Source organism: Monopterus albus, unplaced genomic scaffold, assembly GCF_001952655.1.
Source record: "Monopterus albus unplaced genomic scaffold, M_albus_1.0 scaffold181.1, whole genome shotgun sequence".
Taxonomy (NCBI): Eukaryota; Metazoa; Chordata; class Actinopteri; order Synbranchiformes; family Synbranchidae; genus Monopterus; species Monopterus albus.
The window spans coordinates 413,485-435,885 of record NW_018128061.1 but is presented as its reverse complement, the minus strand read 5'-3'; the positions used below and the strand labels follow the sequence as shown (position 1 = coordinate 435,885).

The 22,401-nt window shown below is 41.1% G+C and overlaps 3 protein-coding genes across 6 annotated transcripts in view; 1 reads left to right on the top strand and 2 right to left on the bottom strand.

The window, feature by feature from the left end:
• The window catches only part of nln (neurolysin (metallopeptidase M3 family)), a 6,688-nt gene extending 390 nt beyond the window's left edge, over positions 1-6,298 (bottom strand). The window contains exons 1-12 of the mRNA XM_020616913.1: positions 6,167-6,298; positions 5,335-5,585; positions 4,148-4,296; positions 3,715-3,819; positions 3,265-3,367; positions 3,016-3,176; positions 2,671-2,806; positions 1,725-2,091; positions 933-1,134; positions 664-850; positions 435-563; positions 63-207 (exon numbers count right to left, since the gene is read on the bottom strand). Coding sequence (XP_020472569.1) covers positions 63-207; positions 435-563; positions 664-850; positions 933-1,134; positions 1,725-2,091; positions 2,671-2,806; positions 3,016-3,176; positions 3,265-3,367; positions 3,715-3,819; positions 4,148-4,296; positions 5,335-5,585; positions 6,167-6,207 — 1,976 coding nt within the window. The 5' untranslated portion in view covers positions 6,208-6,298. The remainder of the gene's footprint in view (positions 1-62; positions 208-434; positions 564-663; positions 851-932; positions 1,135-1,724; positions 2,092-2,670; positions 2,807-3,015; positions 3,177-3,264; positions 3,368-3,714; positions 3,820-4,147; positions 4,297-5,334; positions 5,586-6,166) is intronic.
• Positions 6,299-6,354: 56 nt separating this feature from the next.
• sgtb (small glutamine rich tetratricopeptide repeat co-chaperone beta) lies at positions 6,355-12,587 on the top strand. Of its 2 annotated transcripts, none has more exons than XM_020616911.1 (12): positions 6,355-6,436; positions 8,202-8,314; positions 8,637-8,740; positions 9,004-9,079; positions 9,617-9,716; positions 9,906-10,010; positions 10,118-10,256; positions 10,384-10,446; positions 10,866-10,903; positions 11,017-11,100; positions 11,569-11,689; positions 11,772-12,587. In XM_020616911.1, exons 2-11 carry the CDS (start codon positions 8,215-8,217, stop codon positions 11,678-11,680), a joined length of 921 nt encoding a protein of 306 aa, XP_020472567.1. In that variant the 5' UTR covers positions 6,355-6,436; positions 8,202-8,214; the 3' UTR covers positions 11,681-11,689; positions 11,772-12,587. The 2 variants fall into 2 exon arrangements, with proteins under 2 accessions (XP_020472567.1, XP_020472568.1); XM_020616912.1 differs by having other exon boundaries at positions 6,359-6,436; positions 8,199-8,314.
• Positions 12,588-14,107: 1,520 nt separating this feature from the next.
• trappc13 (trafficking protein particle complex subunit 13) lies at positions 14,108-21,924 on the bottom strand. Of its 3 annotated transcripts, none has more exons than XM_020616932.1 (13): positions 21,757-21,924; positions 20,977-21,045; positions 19,570-19,669; positions 19,397-19,481; positions 19,169-19,296; positions 19,022-19,094; positions 18,645-18,689; positions 18,187-18,204; positions 15,801-15,928; positions 15,512-15,710; positions 15,297-15,397; positions 14,601-14,748; positions 14,108-14,505 (listed from the first exon to the last, which is right to left on the bottom strand). In XM_020616932.1, exons 1-13 carry the CDS (start codon positions 21,896-21,898, stop codon positions 14,398-14,400), a joined length of 1,344 nt encoding a protein of 447 aa, XP_020472588.1. In that variant the 5' UTR covers positions 21,899-21,924; the 3' UTR covers positions 14,108-14,397. The 3 variants fall into 3 exon arrangements, with proteins under 3 accessions (XP_020472588.1, XP_020472590.1, XP_020472589.1); XM_020616934.1 differs by lacking the exon at positions 21,757-21,924 and adding an exon at positions 21,372-21,727; XM_020616933.1 differs by lacking the exon at positions 18,187-18,204.
• Between the last annotated feature and the right edge of the window lie 477 nt (positions 21,925-22,401).

Sequence of the window (22,401 nt, the reverse complement as noted above, 5' to 3'; positions counted from 1 at the left end):
CACGTGCACTAATTAGGACACTTTTCACATATATAAAACCAATAACTACAGCATCATCTGTCACACTAACCTTGGGGTTCATAATGCCTTCCTTCTTAAAACGATTAAAGAAAATGTCCATGGAGTAGATTTCACTCCACAGATAGCTGTAGTACTGACCATCATACCCTCCCGCCAAGTGGCTGAAACTGGCTGTCATATTGGTGCCTGCACAGAGCAGATGTCTGTCATCACAAGGGTCCTTTCAGAAAGCTCTTTGTTACAAACCAATAACACCAGTTCAAAAGTTGTACTGTACTTCAAACTGAATAATCTAGGTATTTATGATCCTCACAAGGGGCAAATAAATACCCTCAATCCTCAGTAATGACAGGAATCACCATGCATGTGCTTCTGTAGCCAGTATTCACCTTGCCATCAATGTTACAACTGACCTGGTGTAGCGGGAACACCAAGGATGTCCTGACAGTGCTTTGCAAACACCTCAGCTGTATCTACACGAGGGCTAGTGTGTAGTGACTGGTCCACTTTACTGAGGACGACCTGACGCAGGTTCATCAGACCTAAAGGGGTAAACGAGTCAGCACATCAACAGAAGCTCTTGATTTCTGCAAAGTATTAAAGAGCTTCTTTTTTTTTTTGGTGAGTATTCAAGTGTCTGACCAGTGTTGGCTACTCTGGAGACAATCAGTTTGTCGAGCAGGTCGTCCGGTATTGGGCTGCCATCCTTGTAGTGGCGAGACATTCTCCTCAGAGGCTCCTTCTCCCAAACCCAGTTCTCAAGCATCTGCGAGGGCACCTCCACAAAGTCTGTCTCCACCTGAGTTCCACTGAAGTCTGAAAAAGCGGTCTAATACGTAGCAGAAGAATGTTCAGACTCTCTTGTTCCAATATACAATAATGCCTGTGAACATGATAAAGCAGTGGCCAACCTTAGAGCAGAGCTCGTGCATGACATGACCAAACTCATGGAAGTAAGTCTCCACTTCATGGTGCTGGAGCAGAGAGGGCCAGCCCATTCTGGGCTTGGTAAAGTTGGCCACCAAAGCTGCCACTGGAAGCCTGCGTGCTCCATCAGGTCCTCTGCAGCCAGGCTGGAGCCCAAAGCAGGCTGCATGCCCATACTTCCCTTCTCTGGTGGAAAATAAGGTTGCAAATGTCACACAGCAAAAAAAAATCTGGAAATCTTTTTTTTTTTTTAATAAAGGTGAACAAACCGATCTTATATACTGTACATTTTATGCAAGGAAGGGTATGAACAGGATCTCTTGTCTCTGTAAAATGTGACACACGCTCTACAGTACCTTGGATGCAAGTCCAGGTAGAACTGGCCAATATCCTCCCCTGTTTCAGTGTCGTGGGCAGAATAAAGCTTGACATTTTCATGCCAAACATGAGCAAGTTCCACCTCGGTGAATGTGAGGCCCAGCAGCTCCTCGTAAATACCAAAGAGTCCTTCCGTCACCGCGTTCAGTGGGAAATACTCAACTAGTTTGTCCTTGTTCACAGCAAACTTGCACTGCTCAACTTGATTCATGTAGTAGGGCAGGTTCTCTGGTGGAAAATAAGGTGGCAAATGTCACACAGCAAAAAAAAATCTGGAAATCTTTTTTTTTTTTAAATAAAGGTGAACAAACCGATCTTATATACTGTACATTTTATGCAAGGAAGGGTATGAACAGGATCTCTTGTCTCTGTAAAATGTGACACACGCTCTACAGTACCTTGGATGCAAGTCCAGGTAGAACTGGCCAATATCCTCCCCTGTTTCAGTGTCGTGGGCAGAATAAAGCTTGACATTTTCATGCCAAACATGAGCAAGTTCCACCTCGGTGAATGTGAGGCCCAGCAGCTCCTCGTAAATACCAAAGAGTCCTTCCGTCACCGCGTTCAGTGGGAAATACTCAACTAGTTTGTCCTTGTTCACAGCAAACTTGCACTGCTCAACTTGATTCATGTAGTAGGGCAGGTCCCAGGCATTGATCTGTCCATCAAACTGGTAGCCGTTCATCAAACATTCCCTTTTCTTTAGTGCAAGAATATATTGTCTCTCCTTGATTCCAATGGGCTTCAGTGTTTCATGAAATGTATCTGTAATATGTGCAGAGTGGGGGGAAAGTCTTCATGGTGTCACAGCTCGATACGTCCTGTAGCTTTCCTTCAAATTTTAATCTACAATTTCTATTTTTTTGTCTTTTAATCTACATCAGTTTCATTTTGTACTGTATCCAAACTCTAAAGTACGGATTCTTTTTCGGATGTAAGTCAAGGACAGGATTACCCTTATGCTAATTAATATATACAACACATTGGATATGTTGGACCATGCAGCTACTGTTAGAAATGAGCCAATCCAATCACAAGATCATGGTTCCCACTGTTTTACACTGTGACATCAAGAACGTGGCCGGACACATTCAGCAAGACCATGTGTGCCGCCTGCCTTCTTTAGCCATAAATTATTCTAAGTTACAAAATATACAAGAGGCGCAGTACAACATACACTACATTATATGCAGCAGGCATGGGTGTCACATTTCTCTCTTCTAGTATCAGCTGTCTGATCAAGTTTATTTTTGTACTGCAAAGCCATTACTGGCTCTTAAATGACACAGAATGTATGTATGTGTGTGCATGTGCAGGAGGAGTAAGGTGTCAGAGGCATCATACCTAAGAACTTGGACACAGTGCTTGCATTCTTGGCCATGTTAATCTCCAGCACATAGTTTGCATGGCTGCTGTAACCAAGCAAGTCTGCAGTTTTGGCCCTCAGTTGTACCAACTGTTCAAGGATAGCTGTGTTTACCTGTAAAAAAAAAAGTAATTTAAAACTATTCAGAGACATTATCACATACGTAAGTACACTAAATGGCTATTGTTGAAAAAAGAATCAGAAATAGCACAAAAGCAGAGTTTGATCTGTAGATACAGCAGGTCTACAGGTGTCTAGGCACCAACTGTTGTGCCAAACAAACAGGATTTGTGGTGGTCTAGTTATATTCTGGCTCCAGTTACCTCTTTACACCTGCTGTGAAAAGCTGTTTCCATCTGTCTCCTGGTCTCAGGATTGTGACACCTCTTCATCAGAGGGTAGTAATGGGGATATTCTAGTGTCACTTTATACCGCCCATCTGCTGTCTTGTCCAGTCCATTGAGATAGCTACCAGCTAGGCCGCCTTAACAGAAGAGGACAACAGCGTAAGTGATATTCATTAGTCACTACACCAGACAGCATCAGAGTGAGCTGTATCTTAATAAGCGCACCCAACTCATGTGCAGAGAAAACTAGAAAGGTATTGTCTTCATTCAGGTTCTTGTTAAACTCTATGGAGAGTTCACTGATGAGCTTGGAAGTTCTTTTTATTTCCTTGAGAGAGAAAAGAATCACAGCAAGAAAGTCAAGTCAGGAAACTTACATTTGGCTTTCAGGATGTAATTTCAAGCAGAATGTGTTATCCAAATATGTATATATATATAAAGCAGCACAACAGTCAAACTTCAGATGACTTACAAAATCACTGTCCTTTAATACACACATGAACAGCAGACAATTAAATTATATTAACACAGAGTAAAACATACTTGTTTATTTATGAAAAACAGAAACACTATTTATCTAATGTCTAGAATAAAAATCTTGAATTGCACCTGCAAATTATATGGGAAAAACTAAATGACTGTGGCTTCAGTAATCAGATCACATATTTGTATTACCTCTTGTATATCTTTAGACAGGTGCAATCCTTTGCGCTTGCCTAACGTAACGAGTCTGTCTAAGAATCTCTTCTCTTCAGGTGAAAGGTTGTCTTGGAGCTTTTTCTGTCAAAAAAGATTGTCACAAAAGGAAATGACACTTCCTGATGCAGGCAGAATTTAGGCAAATTTGCTACATTTATTTACATTTGCATATAGTTATGTGTCAGCCAGCGAGGTCTGAGTGGAATAACACATTGGCTACTGCTGAGGAGATCAGGTTAAGATTCTTTTCCAGGCTACATAAGAACTAGTGCTGGGGTCCAATGGCACTTCAGATCTTCACACTTTAGATTTTATTAGCTTCAAATCCATATGACCTGATTAACACAGTTCTTATATCAGCCTCCACCTCCCTTGTGTTGTACGTGATGTTCATATACATGAGGCACACCTGCAAGGCAGTAACTCGCTTGAACACATCTTCCCTCATACTTATCTCCACGTCAAACTCAGACAGCTTTTTGTCTGCCTCTGTGCTCGCTGACCGAACCTCCCTGGAAGGACAAACATACTGGGGGAACTCGAGGACATGGCGTGATGCTAAGGGAAGAGAATAAACACAAAGGACACAGCGAATGTTTACTGTGCACTGATAAATTTAGAAGAAATAAGGACAATGTAGCTGATTTTCTTCTTGCCAACTGTTTTAGATTTCCCTACCCTGTGTGTGACACTCCCACTGAAAACCTAAAACAATGGTGGAAAGTAACTGAGCACATTTACTCAAGTTCTGTACTTTACTTATTTTTATTTTCTGCTGCTTCTTACTTTGACTTCACTATATTTCAGAGTCAAATATCGCAGTTTTTACTTGACTGCATTTATTTGATTACTTTAGTTACTTTTCAGAATCAGAATACACTATAATCATAAAGTTATTTACAAGCCACCCAGCAGCAATTCAAATTATAAGAATATAAGGTAGGTACAAATAGCTCCACCTTTACCAGCTGCAACATTAAATGTGATGTATAACACAATCATTTAATATATATTCATGTGTAATGTGCCATCCTGCACAATGAGTACTTTTCCTTTTGGTACATCAAGTATATTTTGATGCCAATACTTTTGTACTTTCACTCAAGTAAGATTTTTATGAGCGACCTGGAACAGAGTATTTTTGGTATCTCTAATTTTTACTTACTTAATCTGAGCACTTTTTCTACCACTGACATAAAATCAGATCATAATTATATAACTGTATTTATAAAAAAGAAAAAGGCTCAGTAAGTTTCAGCTGTAGTGTCTTTTTTAAGCAACATCACAGGAGTAAAACGTGTTTTACTACTTTCAGCTGTGGATGAATACATATTTGGTGCACTAGTGAACACTCATAGCACTAAGATAATAATGCTGACTCAAAACAAATTGTTCATTATCATACTGAAGGCACATGGCACCCGGTGCTACAGTGTGGATCGCTGGGATGTGAACGACGACGGAGCTCTGTGGCACCAAGCAACAGGATATATCGGGCTTTGGATACTTGTTAGAAGGATTTACTCATTGTTGATTTTGGTCTTTTCGTGGGATTTGATGACAACCAGAAAAACATAGAATATTTTAAAGACTTACATGTATAATCCAGTTTGGCATTGGCTATGGCTGTCAGGGTGTTTTCAACTGAGACATGCTCTATGTTGACAGATCCAATGTCATCATAGACCTTCTTTACTCTGTTAATCAGACTGTCTGTCATGGTCCTGATGTCATCTGGAGACTGGTCCCACCTCAGGGTGTTCCTCCTGCTCCCTGCCTGAGAGCAGTCTCTGCCTGGTACCACAGACCTGTTCTGGATGGTCATTCTCAGGCGATGCTGAGAGAAGCTGTGTAAAAAAAAAAAAAATCAGACCATCCAGCTTGACTCCCAATTTTAACTGACTGATTGAACACAACAGGTGGCATCTAATAAAAGGCCATACATTCTTCAAGGTAACACGTTTCTTCCCTTTCCCATTTCCACAGTGTAGAGTTTCATGGCATGAAGCCTTTCAAAATAAATGTGTTGGACTGAAGTAACTGAGAATTTCCACTTCATCTTACTTTAAACTTCTAATCTACGATTCAGAGGGAAATGTTGTATTATTTGACAGCTTTATGCACTAATTACTTTGCAGATCCTTAATACAAACTATAACCAACAATTAAATGATGATGTATTATTATGGATTTGACCATCAAGCATCACTCAGCTGAGATTTATCAACAACATTAATGCGTTAAGTTACTTTACTACACTGTGGCAAAGCAGGAAACGTCAGCTGTCATTCTAATGTTTACGATTAACAGGTGCGTGTGTAAATGAAACAAACAGCAATGACCAAGTAAGAGTTGCTGAATGTGTACAGTAACACTAGGGGGTCGTTGTGATAAGTAACCAGGTGTAGTTATAGCTAGAGAAACGTACCTGCAAAACCACCGACAGACCACAGTCCTTAACGCGCACATGCCAGAGGGTTCATGCGGTTTTTTTCCGTGCCAAAGAACACTTTCTTGTCCTGAATGCGGAGAGTAACTCACTGTAGTCCAGCTTCAGCCGAGGAAGCAGCAGCAGCGACTTCTCCCTCGCTCTCTGCTTCTTACTTCCGCTGCCAACGCGCATGCGCCGAGGAGGATGCTATCAGTCCGACACGATCCTCATGACGCGGTAGCAGCGGGCAGCTGGATAAGAGCTCAGGTAGGTGGGCAGGGGTTGGGGACACTGAATAACATCCTTTAGCACAATGTCATTTATCAGTTGGCTTCACAGTATTTGCAGGGATTTGAGAGTGAGCCGTGTTTCCTGTCCTGGAGCCGTTTTACTGCCCCTTTAAGAGGGAACTGGGATTGTTTTGCCAGCATCACACAAGGCGACGATTAGTAAAGACGGGCTTTTAGAAATAACAGCCAACTGCAAGTCTCATTTGTTGCATTAGAATTAGTGTAACGTGTTTGTACAAACAATATAACGCCTGTATCATGAATGAAAACACGTCTCGTGTCCCATTGTGGTATTACATCACAGCTTCTGCATCGCTGCATTTACGTGTGTCAACACACACCGAGGGAGGAGTAGCTGTGCAAGACCTACATGAACATAGCAACGCATGGCATCAGTGCGTGATGGAAACAGGAGATGTAAATCATTTCCCCCGCAGAGCTAAGTCCCAGTAAATTGGGTGCACAATGAAACTACCTTGGTCAGATATGGAAAAGGACAAAAGCCTCTCTGTCATTTTGCTTTTTTCCTCCAATGAGTTGTCTTGGAAACAGGAGCCCAATGCGCCACCAGGACCATTTCCACTAGACTATAGACGTTGTTTGACATAGACAGTGTGTTGTTTGACATTATGGATAATAACATGGCCGCATTAACCTGTCTGAGGACCCCTGGGCACAACACATTTGCAGTCATTTGATTTAACACTACTTGATTTGGGGGGTGTGAGCCATGTGAGCTCAGGGAAGCTGCACATGAAGGAACCATAAGAGAAACTGAAACTGCAGGGTTTGCTTCAGTTCATATTGTATGTCAGTGGTTCAGTATATTAAATCAGCAACAATCAGACTAGGGCCTTGGGGGCCTGTTGGTAGTGCTGCCCTGGATAATAACGGCATAATAACCCAGGACTTTGTTAGAGCTACAGGCCACATGGATGAATGAAATGTGACCAAACTTCACAAACCACCCGACTGACCTGGTCCCATCCCCATAACAGAACTCACACATAACGGTAACTCTAGAACAACACAGTCTGTGTCCACAGGGGAAGGCAGAAGCTTGGGTGGCGCCCCTTCCCCCCCGGCACACTACAATACTTTGGTAGGCAACAAGGAAACCGTGTGCATTCAAATGAATGTGGTGATGAGAATAACACTGAAATAAGGATAAACGCATGCTTAACTAAGACGTGAGCCATGCTAACTTGAATTTAAAGATCAGGTTCATAGTATGAGTGAGGGAGACAAACATTAATACAGAGTGTTGTGCCAACGATAGAACAGATCCAACACCCACTCTTCAAGCACAATATCTATGGATGTTCATTTTAACATTGATTTTTTCTTATTTAGTCATACATTTTTAATGCTATAGAGGAATACTGAAGCTCTGTAGCCATGTCTCCAGAGATTTCATTACAAGAAACACTGACTGTTTCAATACTTTACATTGTAATAAGGGTAGACAACTGGATACCAATGTTGTGTCAGGGGTCATACAACAACATGTAGAGGCTGATCTGTGTCAACATGAACTCACAGTGACTTGACTCATTTCTTAATAGTGAGCAGCTCATAAAAAAATGTATGTAAAATCCTGTGTTAATGCATGAATTAAATCATCATGAGTCATGTATCATTTACGCATGTTTTGCACCCTTACCCAGTAAAATAATAATATAGCCACACTGGTGTGTTGGTGCCTCTCAGTTTCACTCCAAACAACTTCCTGTGCCCAGCAGATTCCAGGTAAATATGGCAGTGGAGAAGCGCCTCGCTTTCTCTATTGTGCAGTTCCTACGAGATCAAACACATTGCGGTGCTTTAAATTCTGATGAGCAGGAAAGCCTCGAAGGTAGGTGCCCTCACTGTGCACTTTGACTGTGGTAAGCATCTCTATAAACACAGGACACTGAATATATGTTGCTCATCCGCTGTCACAGTGTAGAGAGAATAAAGTGGAGAAGGCTTTATCATGGAGAAGGTATGATGTGCAGCATGTAATTCATCCACTGTGAAAGATGGACAGGACAGTTTAAATTTCTCCCTGTGCAGCCAAGCTCTGACTCACCATGATAATACTGTCAACTCCAACACCACTTGTTTAGCTGTTATCTTCAAATCTCACCAATGTGATGCATCTCATCAACATTATCTTGTCATATCCCCCACTGCAGTCGCCATACAGTGTTTGGAGACCACCTTTAAGATCAGCTCCAGTGACTGCCACCTCGCTGTGCCACAGCCTCTCAGAGAGATATTTCTTAACGCTCTGCTCAAGGTGGGTACCGCACAATCCACAGGACCTGCACTGTGCCACACAAAGGAATAGAAGTACGTTTTCATTTTCTATTGTTGTTATGAACTTTGTTATACAGTAACATGTAGTTCTAAAGCAAAATAAATATGTAGCGTTATCTTCAGTCGACACCGTTTAGCTCTCAGTCAGACATTTTGACCGGTCCAACTAAAGTCAAAACATCTTTCACAGTTCATCTAGTTAACTTTGAAACAAATAACATCAATAACTTTGCATGTACGTAGAATGACAACCTAACCATACCAGAGACCTCCCCATCTCCAGAAGACACCGAGCGAGCAGAGCAACTTAAGAATGAAGGTAACGTTAAAACTGGAGTGGCGTTCCATTTAGCTGTATAATGGTTTGATGTCTTCTTGAGTGTCTAGGGGCCAGAGGAGAGGGAGTTACGAGCTAAATGTGCCTCACATGTATTTTAATCAACGTATTTGTAAGGTGATACGCTGCCTCGATAAAATGTCAAGTAAAACAACACTGTTATGTTTCCTGGTGGACACTGTGATTAGACAGTTTAGAGCTTCATCCACCTTGTGGACCAACATATGAAAGCATACACTGTTATTATTCAGATGTGTTCTGTGTCAGCATTTAGCCTGAATATCGCTTAATACTGCTGTTAGATATATTAAAGCTGGAATGCTTGGTCCATTAATCAGTTGGTCCACTGACCGAAAATTAAACTGTCTCAGTAATTTTCCAAGCAACAAGCCAAACGTCTGTGGTTGTGGCTTCTCTGATGTACCAGGCAAAACTACTTCACTGACATCTCTAGCTTGGTGTTGGAACCAGTAATAACTATGTGTAAACTCTGGCAATAACGTAATATTTTATTTCTAGGGAACAATCACATGAAGGAAGAGAACTACAGATGTGCGGTGGAGTGCTACACAAAGGCCATTGATCTGGACCTAAGAAACGCTGTGTACTACTGCAATAGGTATTTACAACAACCAGCATGATTTCACACCGTCACTGTTTGCCCCTAACGTTCGGTTGTGGTTCACAGATTTGTATGCAACATTAGACGGTAGTCAAGCTGAGATGAGTGTTGTACAGTAGCCAGTGAATACAATTAAACAAGCCACTGATTAAGTTAAGTCTGGGGTCCAACTTTAAACCTCTGCAGGGCTGCAGCTCACAGTAAACTGGGAAATTATACAGAGGCAACTGGTGACTGTGAGAGAGCCATTGGGATTGATCCTTCCTACAGCAAAGCTTATGGACGGATGGGGTGAGTTTGTGATTTGCTATTAAAATAAAATGTAGAGTGTCAGTCTGCTCAGTGATGATTGTAGGTCTGTCTAAAGTGATGTCTGTCTCTCTCCTGTGTGGCTCCAGGTTGGCTTTGACAGCAATGAACAAGTATCCAGACGCAATTTCCTATTTCAAGAAAGCTTTGGTATTGGACCCCGAGAACGATACTTACAAGTCCAACCTGAAGATCGCAGAGCAGAAGCAAAAAGAAGCAACCAGTCCAGTGAGTAAAAGCAAACTGTCATTTCCTGTTAGGCTGCATTTTGTTATGTAACACAGTGTATATCCAATTAAAGCACTACCTGGCCATGACTGCGTTGACCTTTGCTGTCTGTGATTGTGTGCCACAGATAGCTGCTGGGCTGGGATTTGACATGGCTAGTTTAATCAACAACCCTGCCTTCATCAGCATGGTGAGAGTGCACTGTACATAAAGAGTCAGGCTATGTAACAGACACAGCAGAAGGTGTTCAGTCCCAGAGCCACGTGTTTTATTTTGGTTTGCTTTTACCACAGTTTTCTCATATTAGTCCCACGAGTGGCTGTTAGCTGTTAACCAACCAGAGTTATGTTCTGGTTGAAAGGCGCTTGTGTGGGCCTGGAGAATCCTGACTTGTTAAACGATGACACATGGGAATGTCTGCCAGGCCTAGAACGCTTCTACAGGCGTGCCAGAGTTTTATTGTAGCAACAATGACAAATCACATAGCTGTGTTTGTACACTCAGGTCCACATCACTGGATCATCGATCGTTTGTCACAAAACTGCCAATGTATTCAGAAATAAATCAACTGTGAGAGACAATGGATTTCAGCTGCGCTTCTGTTTACAGGCTGCGAGCGTGATGCAGAACCAACAAGTGCAACAGCTGTGAGTGTCAAAGTTAACTGGCTGCATGTAGGGTTGTTTGAAAGTACAGCGCGTTAAAACATACATGTACTTTGAACATAGTGCACTTTAACTCACTGTCACTGTGTGGTCAGTATGTCAGGAATGATGACTAACGCAGTCGGGGGTCCCGCAGCAGGAGTGGGGGGGCTGTCAGACATCTCCAGCTTGATTGAAGCGTAAGTACAGAGAGTGTTACATGAGTTATACACGTTTGCCTGCTGTTGCAGTGGTTATACTCTCAACCATGGCAATGTTTCTGAAACAATATCATATTACAGAATTGTACGTGCACACTGTGGCGCTACTTTGCAGACACTTTATCATAAAATGGAGAGAAATCTGATGCACAACAGGCTGAAACAGTGCATGTCATTTTCCTTTAAACGGATGACATTTCAATTCGCAGACCTCCAGACAGACGCCTGCTGGGAATTAGTTTCTCTTTTGAGGTTTTATCTCAGCATGAGAAGGTTTTTGTAGTTTCAGATCAGTTTGTATCCGTCCATCTGTGATACATCTTACCACATGCTCCGTCTCATTATTTCACTGCATATTAAAACCTATTTCTCATCTTGCAGTGTGTGAACTATTGTTCTGGCAGAAAGTGATTCAGCAGGTAAACTAAGGTATCTTATCTCTGTCAGGGGACAGCAGTTTGCCCAGCAGATCCAGCAGCAGAACCCAGAGCTGATCGAACAGCTAAGGAACCACATCCGGAGCCGCTCGTTCAGCGGCAGCGCGGAGGAGCACTCGTGAGCTACTCAGGTAGTTCTGCATTTAAGACTAAACTCAAACTGACCTGAATATGTTTCTACAGCTTCTTTAACCTGCATTATTTTTATTTCAGACTGATATTTTTCCAAGGAAGGGCAACCACATGGCGCGTTTACAATCTCCACACCCATTTCTTCAAGTCAAATCCCTGGCATAGCTGGAATGAAGGGACATAGATGGGGTTGAAGGCACTTTACTGTGACTACAGGCTCTGGAGGGGAGAGATGAGGGGCCTGGAGACTGGACCAATGAAACGCAACACTCCACACATTTAAGGCCAAACTTATTAAAATAGCCAAGAACGCAGGCGGCCTACTGACAGAACATGAGTCAATTCTTTCTTCAGAGCTTCTACATTCTGCAGAGATCGTGCTGAAAATACTGCTCTCTTCATTTTATGAGTTCAGAATCCTTCCGTCTACTAAAGCGAGGGTTGGGAATGTACTTTTACAGCATTACAGGGAACATGTCAGCTTTTTCCACATACGATAATGTAGGACATCAGGTTTACCTTGTTCCTATTACATCCTGTTTAATATTATTTTTGTAGAAGAACACGCTGTGCTTGTTTATAGAGTAACAGATCAGTCGGTCCTTGAACATATAGGACTCGTATCACTGCTTTTCAATGAGTACTACTTAACATTTGACTAAAACAACTGTGTAATTGTATAGCAGTGTTTGCAGCCTGCTTATATCCTTATTGCACTTTAGAAAAATAATTATCCCCTGTTTAAGCCTATTGTTCTTTAACTAGACACAACGTATGTACATTTTGCATGCTCTTAAATCTGGCATTTGAAATCAAATGCTTTATGGAAACATACAGTAGGTAAGATAAAGCAACACAATGTTTTGTCTGAACATGTGAATAAATGTCTTGAAGTTGTCTTTGTGTCATTACTAGAAGATGTCAAGTTAGAAAGACCACTGCATTATGGGAATTGGAGTTTAATTCACAGTGGGCACTTAAAAAGTCCGGATATCACCAACCCAGCTTCAGTGAAGAGTAGCACAAACTGCTGGACCCCTTTTACCACACTGACCAGAGGAGCTGTCATCTTTCCCCGTCTCCGACACGCCACACAGTGCAGACTGGTGCAGCTCACGTGCCACCACTTACTATGTTTTGTGCGTCAAAACTTGATGAAATAAAATAAAACTCCCAGATCAGTTACTGACCCAAATCCATTTGATCAAAGTTCCTTTTGATTGACTGTCACCACCACACAAATAAGGGATTGTAAATTCTTTTCCAGAGTATCTTGTCTGTAAATATATGTTCAAATGTTCCCCACTAATAAAATATTTATGTATTTACTGCAAAACAACGACAACAGCATGCTTTGTATTGTGGGAATTCCTTCATTTGGACTGACCACTGATAATGATGAAGTGGCATATAGAGGTGAGGTGAGGGGGCTGGTAAACTGGAGTTTGGACACCAATTTGATTTTAAATTAAAACAAGAGAGCTTATTATTGATTTTAGAAAGACACAAGGGAAACAGCATGATCCAATCCTGGTGAATGGAGAACCAGTAGAGAGATTCCTAGGGGTACAGTTTACAGAGGATCTCTCTTGGACCACTATTACCACATCAGTGGCAGCTAAAGCACAACAAAGACTTTTTTGAGATCTCTCAAAGGGCCTCCCATATCACTACAGTTGTTAATTAGCTACTACAGAGGGTATCCTGACAGGTTGTGTCCTATCATGGTATGTAGTTGTTTGAAAATGGTAATTCAAGCTGCCCAAAAGATAATGTGTACACAACTTATGTCATTAGATGTCATCTACCGGTCGAGAAGCCTGCAGAGAGCTATAATTAAGGATCCCACGCATCCCCAGCATCAGCTGGTCCGTCTCCTGCCATCGGGCAGGCGCTCCAGATCTGACTGCACAAAAACTAGAAGACTTAAGAACAGCCATCCCAAAACCAATCTGTCAGTTAAATCAGACTGAGACGCAAAGTGCAGAATCACGACTGTTTGGGACTAAATAATATCATCTAGGTAATTATTCCGTGCCCTGATTTTACTGTTTCTCTTTCAGTATAGTCTCAGTATGGTTTTTAATGTGTATTAATGTTTTAATTGTATTTATTTTATTATTTTAACCTGTTTTAGTGTTGTATGTTATTATAATTAGTATTATAACAGGACTATTTGTATTGCTCTTTTTTATTAAAGTACAAGTCATACTACAGGAGTAGCAATTTTAAACTTCATTGTGCTTGTGCAAAACTCTGTACCTGTGCAATGACAATAAAGTGAGATCGGCTAGGTCAGTCTGGACAGGGGTAACCCGGCCTCCGAATGAATTAGCTGAACAGTTCAGGAAAGGAACGAGCACCTTTAAACTGACTAATATGACCTCTAAATATTACAATAAAAAAGAAGCATAAAATCCCCTCGTCTCCATCTCTGGAGTATTTTAATGACAACAAAAGCCTTGGATGCCATTAAATGTGTTTTTAAAAGCTATAGCCAACCTAAGATTACAGAGAATTTATTAACAGTTATGTTATTTAACATTTACATAATTATTTTCAAAGAAATAGATTTATAATATTCACAACTCATTTTAAAATACAAAATTATCCCCTCAGGTTGCAAAAAGAGTGAAATATCAGCATTACATGCAGAATTCCACAGTTGGTCCATTCATGTCTAAAATGCAAAAGGTGAATAAAACGATTAGCTCTCGTTGCTCGTATACGGGCAGATCACACACACTTGTGCAATGTCATCATATTCATATGTCCTCTTCAGAAATGTGTCTTTGAGTCTCAGTCCAGAGATGCTCTAAAATAAACAGGTGAAGAATATGAAATTACTAAGTAAAGCGGTTTGAGATTTCAGCACATTACCAGCAGCTTCGCTGAAAGTCTGGCTCATACCTGCAGACCCTGGACAGAGGAGAAGAGCGTGAGGGGGACGGAGAGGAAGGCAGCAGGGCTAAGTTTCCCAAGCTGTCGGCCTGATACGCCGCACCAGTGGATCGACCGGGTGTTACACATCTCCAGCACCAGGTCCATGGTTCTTTCACTACAACAGGAGGGTCACAGAAAAGCTGGTTGTTAGTGCCATTAGCCCATTTATATAATTCAGCTATTTATAATGGGGGGGTGGGAAAGTAACTATTAACCATTAAACCATTACAAATTGGCTATTGAACTTGTAGTATCACTGGAGTCATGAGGAAAACAGTCTCTAGACAACAGTAAATAGGATTTCATATGAAATGAAGAAAAGGTCATTAAAAACACCAAAAGTATGCAAAGTGTGTGTGTGTGTGTGTGTGTGTGTGTGGACTGAGGTGTCCACATACTTTTGACCATATTGTGTATCTGATGGATGAAGACAAACTGATATCAGCCTTCTCATCTGAGTTTATCTCTTTAATATCATATAAAATCCTATTTACTATGGTCTGTTTAGAGACTGTTTTCATCATGACTCTAAGGTGATACTAAGGTTCTATAGCCAATTTTTAATGCCTAGTTACTTTTCACCCACCCTGTATTATAGGTGACACAGAGCTGAAGGTTGTCTGCTATAGGTGGCACCATAACCACTGTACTGGAGAGGTTCACCTGCAGTTGGTGATTTTACAGATGATGTCAAATGGTTCTTCAAGGTTGACAGTGTCAGGAATCACGTCCAAAGATAGCCTGATATCTCCATAGCCCGGAGCCTGGACGGCATACAAGGAGAGAACCACAGCAAAAAAATGGACATAAGAGGATTTAAAAAAAAAAACAAGACCACCAATGTTTCCAATGAACACATTAAAATAGTTTTCTAATACCATTCGCTGTAGCTGACTGGTCTGTAGCCTCCCCCTCTCCCCAAGATTTGTCTTCCATACGATGTCGAGCTTGCCTATCACAGTCACACCCTTGATGACGCCGGCTTTCTCTGCATACTCTGGCTTTGGCTTCAAGCAGTACAAGTACTGCCGTGTGTCCATGGGCTGCAGGTAGGACATTTTCCCAAATGTGGACTCTCTGAGAGGGATATGTGGAGACGAAATTCCCCCTTTTCTAATTACATCAAGAAGAAGAGATACTGTATGTAGGTAAAGTAGAGCGCCTTACCTTTGATCTCCACATGTGTTGAGCTCTGTCACGTTGTACATCATGGAGGGCTCTAGAGAGACCTTCTCCATGAACATTGGCGAGGTGGTGATGTTCTGGATCTGAGCCTCCAGGAACACTTCATCTGTCTGAAGTGGAGAAGCCAGGACCAACGCTAATATTTGTTGCTCACACATACGAACAACTACATAACCCCCCAGGCACACTGAGCAACACTTCAACTTGATCACTAGGTACTAAGAGGAGTCAGGCTTGAGCAAAATGCTGCTGGCTTAAAGCACAGGTTCACATCGTTTCCAAGTCATTTTATTTTAAAAGCTGTCATCTTCCTCCTGTCCACAACGCCTTCAATTAAAGAAAATCCACACCCCAAAAAGTCTGAATTAGACCAATAAGTGGGCGCCCTCCAACGCGAGTGTCGTCTGTCCATCCATTACCTATACCGCTTATTCCTGAACAGGGTTGTGGGGGGGCTGCTGGAGCCAATCCCAGCTGTCTTTGGGTGAGAGGCGGGGTCCAACCCTGGACAGATCGCCCGTCTATCACAGGGCTGACACTTCGATAAACAATCACTCACACTCACTCCTATGGGCAATTTAGAGTCGCCAATCAACCTAAGCTGCATGTCTTTGGACTGGGGGAGGAAACCGAAGCACCCGGGACAGGAAGAACAACCCGGGCTCAAACCATGAACCTTCTTGCTGTGAGGTGACAGCGCTAACCACTGTTCTGCTGCCCAAGTTAGTGTTGTTTATTACCAAATTTGCTCTTTGACTTACTAGACCTCTGCAGCAGCTCAACAAGGAAACTGTCCAGGGAAGCAGAAAAGGACATTCTGTACAAATACCCTTTTGATTTATTCACCTCTGAAGCCACAGGGCACAAAAAGAGGACTGTAGTTTTGCCCTGTGTCATTTCTGGTTGAGACAGCACACAAACAGCTGTCAGCTACAAAACGTGAACCTATCCTTTAAGACGGGTGATGTCACAGACAGTGAAGAACATTTATCAACCAGACTTGGAGGAAAGACATTAAACATAGAAACATCATTTGTATAAACTTGATTTCCACTACGTCTGGTTTGCTCAGTGAGCCTTTGAGGACACAGTTAGTAGAAGTGCTGAGCAGAGTATACAGCAGGGGTTGCACAGTGACAAGTCAGACAAGGTGGTCTCTCAAACATCAACTAGTTATCGGGTTATTTAAAGCTTTCGTGTCATCTGCAGGGCTGTTTAGATTAAATCAGATTTATAAAGATGAAAAGGGGCTTAAAGAGGAGCTACCTGCTCCACTTCAGACACACTGCCGCTAAACAAAGTGGTTTGGCAAAGGCTGCACGGACATAAACACAGCTGCTATTACAGTCCCTACATTTATAGGTTTACTGATACCAATGACTAACAGATCTGAACTATATTTTGATGGTAATATTTTTACTTAGATAAACTTTTAAGCATGACATTCACTTATAAAAGTATAACTCTACTTTTACTTAAGCAGTTATGATATAGTGAAGTAATATTTAACCTTGGCTGAAAGAGAACTGGTCCAAAATCTCTCACAGTGTTTAACAAATCAGATCAAGCACCTTGACACGGGGGCTTGACGTTGTGTCTGTACAGGAGGGGTACGCTTGTTTTTTATGCTGACAACTAGTTGATTCTGTGAGAGGGAAACACTCAGTGGCATCTACAACCATCACATGTTCAGTGCAACCTCTACTATACAGTGAAACACAGCGAAAGAGAAGCAGAGATTAGTTCATGCCTGCAATTCATAACATATGAACTGACCTCTGTTTCATGCAAAGCTGTGCCAAACAATATGTGAAATCTCACATTGTAATCAAATACATTTGTTTCATTAACTCAAACACCCAGTTGTAAATTACTGGCACAATAAAGTTTAGTAATCAGTGGCACTAAGACTTGAACCTGAACCTTCAGCCCAGCAAGACACAAGTTAGATTTAAAAGCTTTCGGGCATCATTCACACTTGCACCGTTACATAATCAGTTAAATCTTGTCAAACAGAACATAAGAACAATCCCAGTGCATAATGATAGGTTCCCTAATGATGGTAAACTGTATAATCAATGCAATCCCCACCCACCAGAAGCTTTGATTAAAACGTCCAAGCCTTGTGTGAGATGAAAAGCATGGGTGTCCAAAGAAAGGGCAAAAAAATGGAAAGTTCATGTTGAGGACTAACAGGTTAGAATTCATCTTGGCAGTGTGACAACTGGTTATCTGTAACAATATTCAGACATCTCTTTCCATTTTTCTCCTTTGCACCTTTCTATTGGCCCCAGAATGACAAAGTGTGCTGCACCAGCAGTATTAAGACAAGCTAATGCTCAGCGATGAGAACAGAAGGAACAATTACCACAGAACTGAGGTCACTCTAATGGAGAAAATAAAATACAAGACATGATAAATAACTGAAGTTACATGCCAAAAAAGATGATAATGAATATTTGCAACCTAATATTAAAAAAAAACTACTGCTATGGAAATGAAAAGGAAAAAGGAAAGAGCTTATTGCCTCCACCCAGGAAAACCCTTGGTCTGCAGCTACTGAAACACAGAGACTCATATATGTTTCTGTTATGTCTGTGGAAGTACAAGGGTTTTCCAGGTCTGCCTCATGCTAATCACCTCTGTTAGCATCTGGAAATGTTCCTGACTATGAAATGAAACATGATATGGAGCATGGTATGTATTCTACAGTAGGAACCTGCATGTCATACAACACAGTTCTTCTATATGGAGAATGGTGCGGTATGAAAGCGTGCACACACTCTGTATGCTGCTGATGGGAGTATCTGAGAACGACTAACTTACCTCTGCATTGTAGAACTTTGTCTTCACATCCAGCGGCTTCAAAACCTGATTGAAAATGGACTGTAAGCTGAACGCTGTAACTTTCTCACACTGTGCTTCCATTCAGGAGAAAAAATATTTCTGTGCAAAAATGTTTAATCAGAGCGTAAAGCTTCAGCTAAGGACTGGAAGAGATGGAAATCTGACTATAATACAGGTCTTGTTCCCAAAAGGAAGGGAATGGGGCTACAGTTAATTCACAGCAATACACCAAATGCACAGCATGGATGGTAACTGCATTTGTTCTGCTGTAGACCTGTGATATTTCTCAGGTCTCCTCCACTCTTACTCATGAGTTTACCACTGTCATCCAATGAGAAAACTCCGATATGACCCACCTGGAATTTGAAGAACTTCCGAAAATAGAGCTTCTCCCCATACTGAGTGGTGTAGCTAACTGCACAAACTAAGCTGGAAAAAGGAACATTTAGATAAACAAAAAATCAAATTGGAAGGACAAAATAAAGAATTCTACAGACACTCACATGTGTGTTCCAATTTCTTTGACTTCATGGTGGATAACATCATCAATGCAACATTCAGGTTTGAGTTCTACTACTGCGGAATTTGACGCTGAGAGATTGAGCCTCTGTGAGCTGGTCTGTAGATCAGCCTGCAAAGGATCACATCAATTAACAGGACCATCGTGTGTGTGAAACGGGAGTGACAAGTGTGTAACACATGTTGGACTGGCTTTTGTTTTTATACAGTACCTTCACAAGGATGTCCTTCACAACCTGGTTGCTGTCATTGTGCACACTTATGTAACTGGAGAAGGTCTCTCCGAGGAAAATATTTCTGTGCAAATGTCAAATAACAAATCAAAGCAACAGTTTGTGCAAAGAAAAAAAAAGCTTAGCTCACTAAAACAAATGGTGTTTGTTACCCAAAGTTCTGTGGTAACGTAAGCATCTCCCCAAGCATTAACATCTCTGCTCCTTTGATGGTGGAGGGGTCCTCCCTCATAAGCTGACCAAACAAATCCCCTGTAGAGGCAAAAACACACTAAGCATGTGTCATGTGTTAGTGAATTTGACTCACATTCCACTAAGAGCTGGAGGCTGACAAACATAACAATGTTTACAATACACAGCTAATTATGTCTGGACCAAGAAGAAACGCATCTCAAACTGCAGGCATTTAACCAACAAGCCGTTTGTATACATGTGTTATTACCAAAACTATATTCTGTACATTCAGATGAATTCACAATACTACAGGGGACAAGACATATCCTACAACTAGGGACACACTGACCCCCGACCATTTGAGGGTACAGGCTATAACTTGACCATGTCAACTCAGTTGCTAGTTCCACAGCAATAATTAGTCTCATGTTACCGTTCATAAACGTACCCAAATGAGCTTCACACAGTGAGGGTTACAGAATTTAAATGAGAAACAAAGACAGGAGTGAATCTGTACTCTCATGCTACCGTTACATTACCTATTAATACATCTACTATTATTTTATTCTAACAATAAGACCACTCCATCAGTGCAGTAGCTAAAAGTGCAAGGTGAGAGCAAAAAGAAGACTGGCTTTATGTTTCTAACGTCAAATTCAAATAATTCATCTTTGTGCACTTTAACTTACTGAATGTTGATCTTACAGAAATCCCACCTACAAGTGCCAAAGTCACTTATGGTTGATGGGGAGTAAAGTTACACATTCCTCAGTGCTGTATTCCCCCAGAAGGAGAAACAAACACTAGAAACTCTCAGCAGTCTTACATCTGTATTTGAGAGCAGAGCACCTATAATGTAGATGTACACAAATTCTTGGACAAATATACACAAAATATATATGGCATAAACTAATTTAATGGCATTTGATCTGTTTAGCTTTCAGCTGCTAGATTATACACTATTTTCGTGTGTAGAAATAAAATGAGGAATTTTAAAAACATTACAGGCAACTTCACTTTAAACACTGACTTATTACAGTTAGTTACACCATTGATTCATCTTGGTTCATATAGCTCAGTATTGCTATCACAGACTAAAAGCATGATAAATGTTTTAACAAACGGGTGTCTTGCCTTAGTTTGTCTGCTGTGGCTGATTTAGGTCAATCCTATGGAAACTACATAACAATTCAGCTATTGGTTGAAAGTTTAGCTTTGGAGAGGAACACTCAGAAGAGCAGAAGCAGCCCTGTCACAGGAGGGAAAAGTGGAAGCAATGCCAACTTCAGTCCACTCTCAAAACTTACTGTGTGTTCCTTCCCCTGATATAAAAAGGGTGATATGAATGCTTCAAAAACTGAAGCACCTTCACTTAGCAGACTCACCTGGCAGATCTCGATCCTCACACGTTACTGGCAAGTTTGTGAAGAGTGTAGGTTTTGTTAAGCGCATCACTGAAAAGTAATGTAGCACTGGTTAGTGACTAGTCATACAAATAAGTGAGTGGTAGTACATGGCAGTAATCTCCTTGGTGCATTTCTCTTAGCAATATAGTTCCTATTTAGCAACTGCCCTGCACAAGAGCATACAACAGCTCATTTCACTGATTAGCTCCTGCACTAGGGGTCAGTACAAGACCTTATAAATAAATCCTAATGTTAAACATCTTGGTCATTAGAAACAAGCTTATGTTTATTGACTAACTTAACTAGCTGCTTGGCAAATAATTAAATACCAATTTACTTTCAGAGAACAACAGAGACATAATGTTACAGCTTACCAAAGATAAAACTGATTACGAGTTATTCAGGTATAATTCACCCAAAGAGACGCAGCTGTTAGCCAGGTTTCTTAGCTAGATTAGCTCACTAGTAACACAACAGCAAAAGTTAGCTGACTGGCTAGCTGGTGTACTGGAATATAATGCGTCAACTTCAGCTTTAAGGTCCAATAATGACACGAATAGTTATCTTTTAAGTTCCACATTCACACAGTCATGACTGGTCATTAGCAAACGGAAATATATGATACTGTCTTGGCTAATGCTATTAGCAGCAACAGCAAACGACAACAGCAAGGTGCACAGAAACATTTAACGCGTCTGCTTCCACACAGCCTCTACAGTCACGATCTATCTGCTGACAATACTGACGGCAATCGAATACCTTTTAATGCAAGTAGGTGTTCCTGTTTCGCTTGGCTTACATCCATTTTGTCAGAAAATGGTCTTGTTAGGTTGATATCAACTACAATGCTAAGTGAGCGAACTTTGACCTTACAGGAAACTGATTTCTTCTTCATTGTCATCTTTCATGGCGGTTGGCAAGCAACAAAATAGTGCATTACCGCCACCAACTGGTTAGGAGTGTAGAACAGGACTGACCGCTCTTTCCTGAATCTAATAATTATACAGTTAAAACAATAACAGTTTAACTAATCTTTAATAGAATTACTTACATTTTCTCTATCAAGTTTGCTCTTCTTAAATACTGGAATAAAATAAAAAAACATTTGTGTCCAGAGTTTCTTTATAAAATATCACACAAATCAAATGCTCCCCTTTATATTTCAAAATTATTGAATCATTTTGTTCCTCTCAAACTGTGTAGTATAACATATCATGCTCTATAGTTTCTTCTTTTTATCCTGATGGCTAGTTAAAACAAACTCAGTTTCACTAATCGACATCACCTCCAGATCCTGCCAGCTACAGCCAAAAATCATTTCAGCTAAGGCGTCTGTGAGAAATTATGTCACATTACTAATCAAAGCCTAAATCAACTTCTGGAAGTCAAAATGGTACTAACACA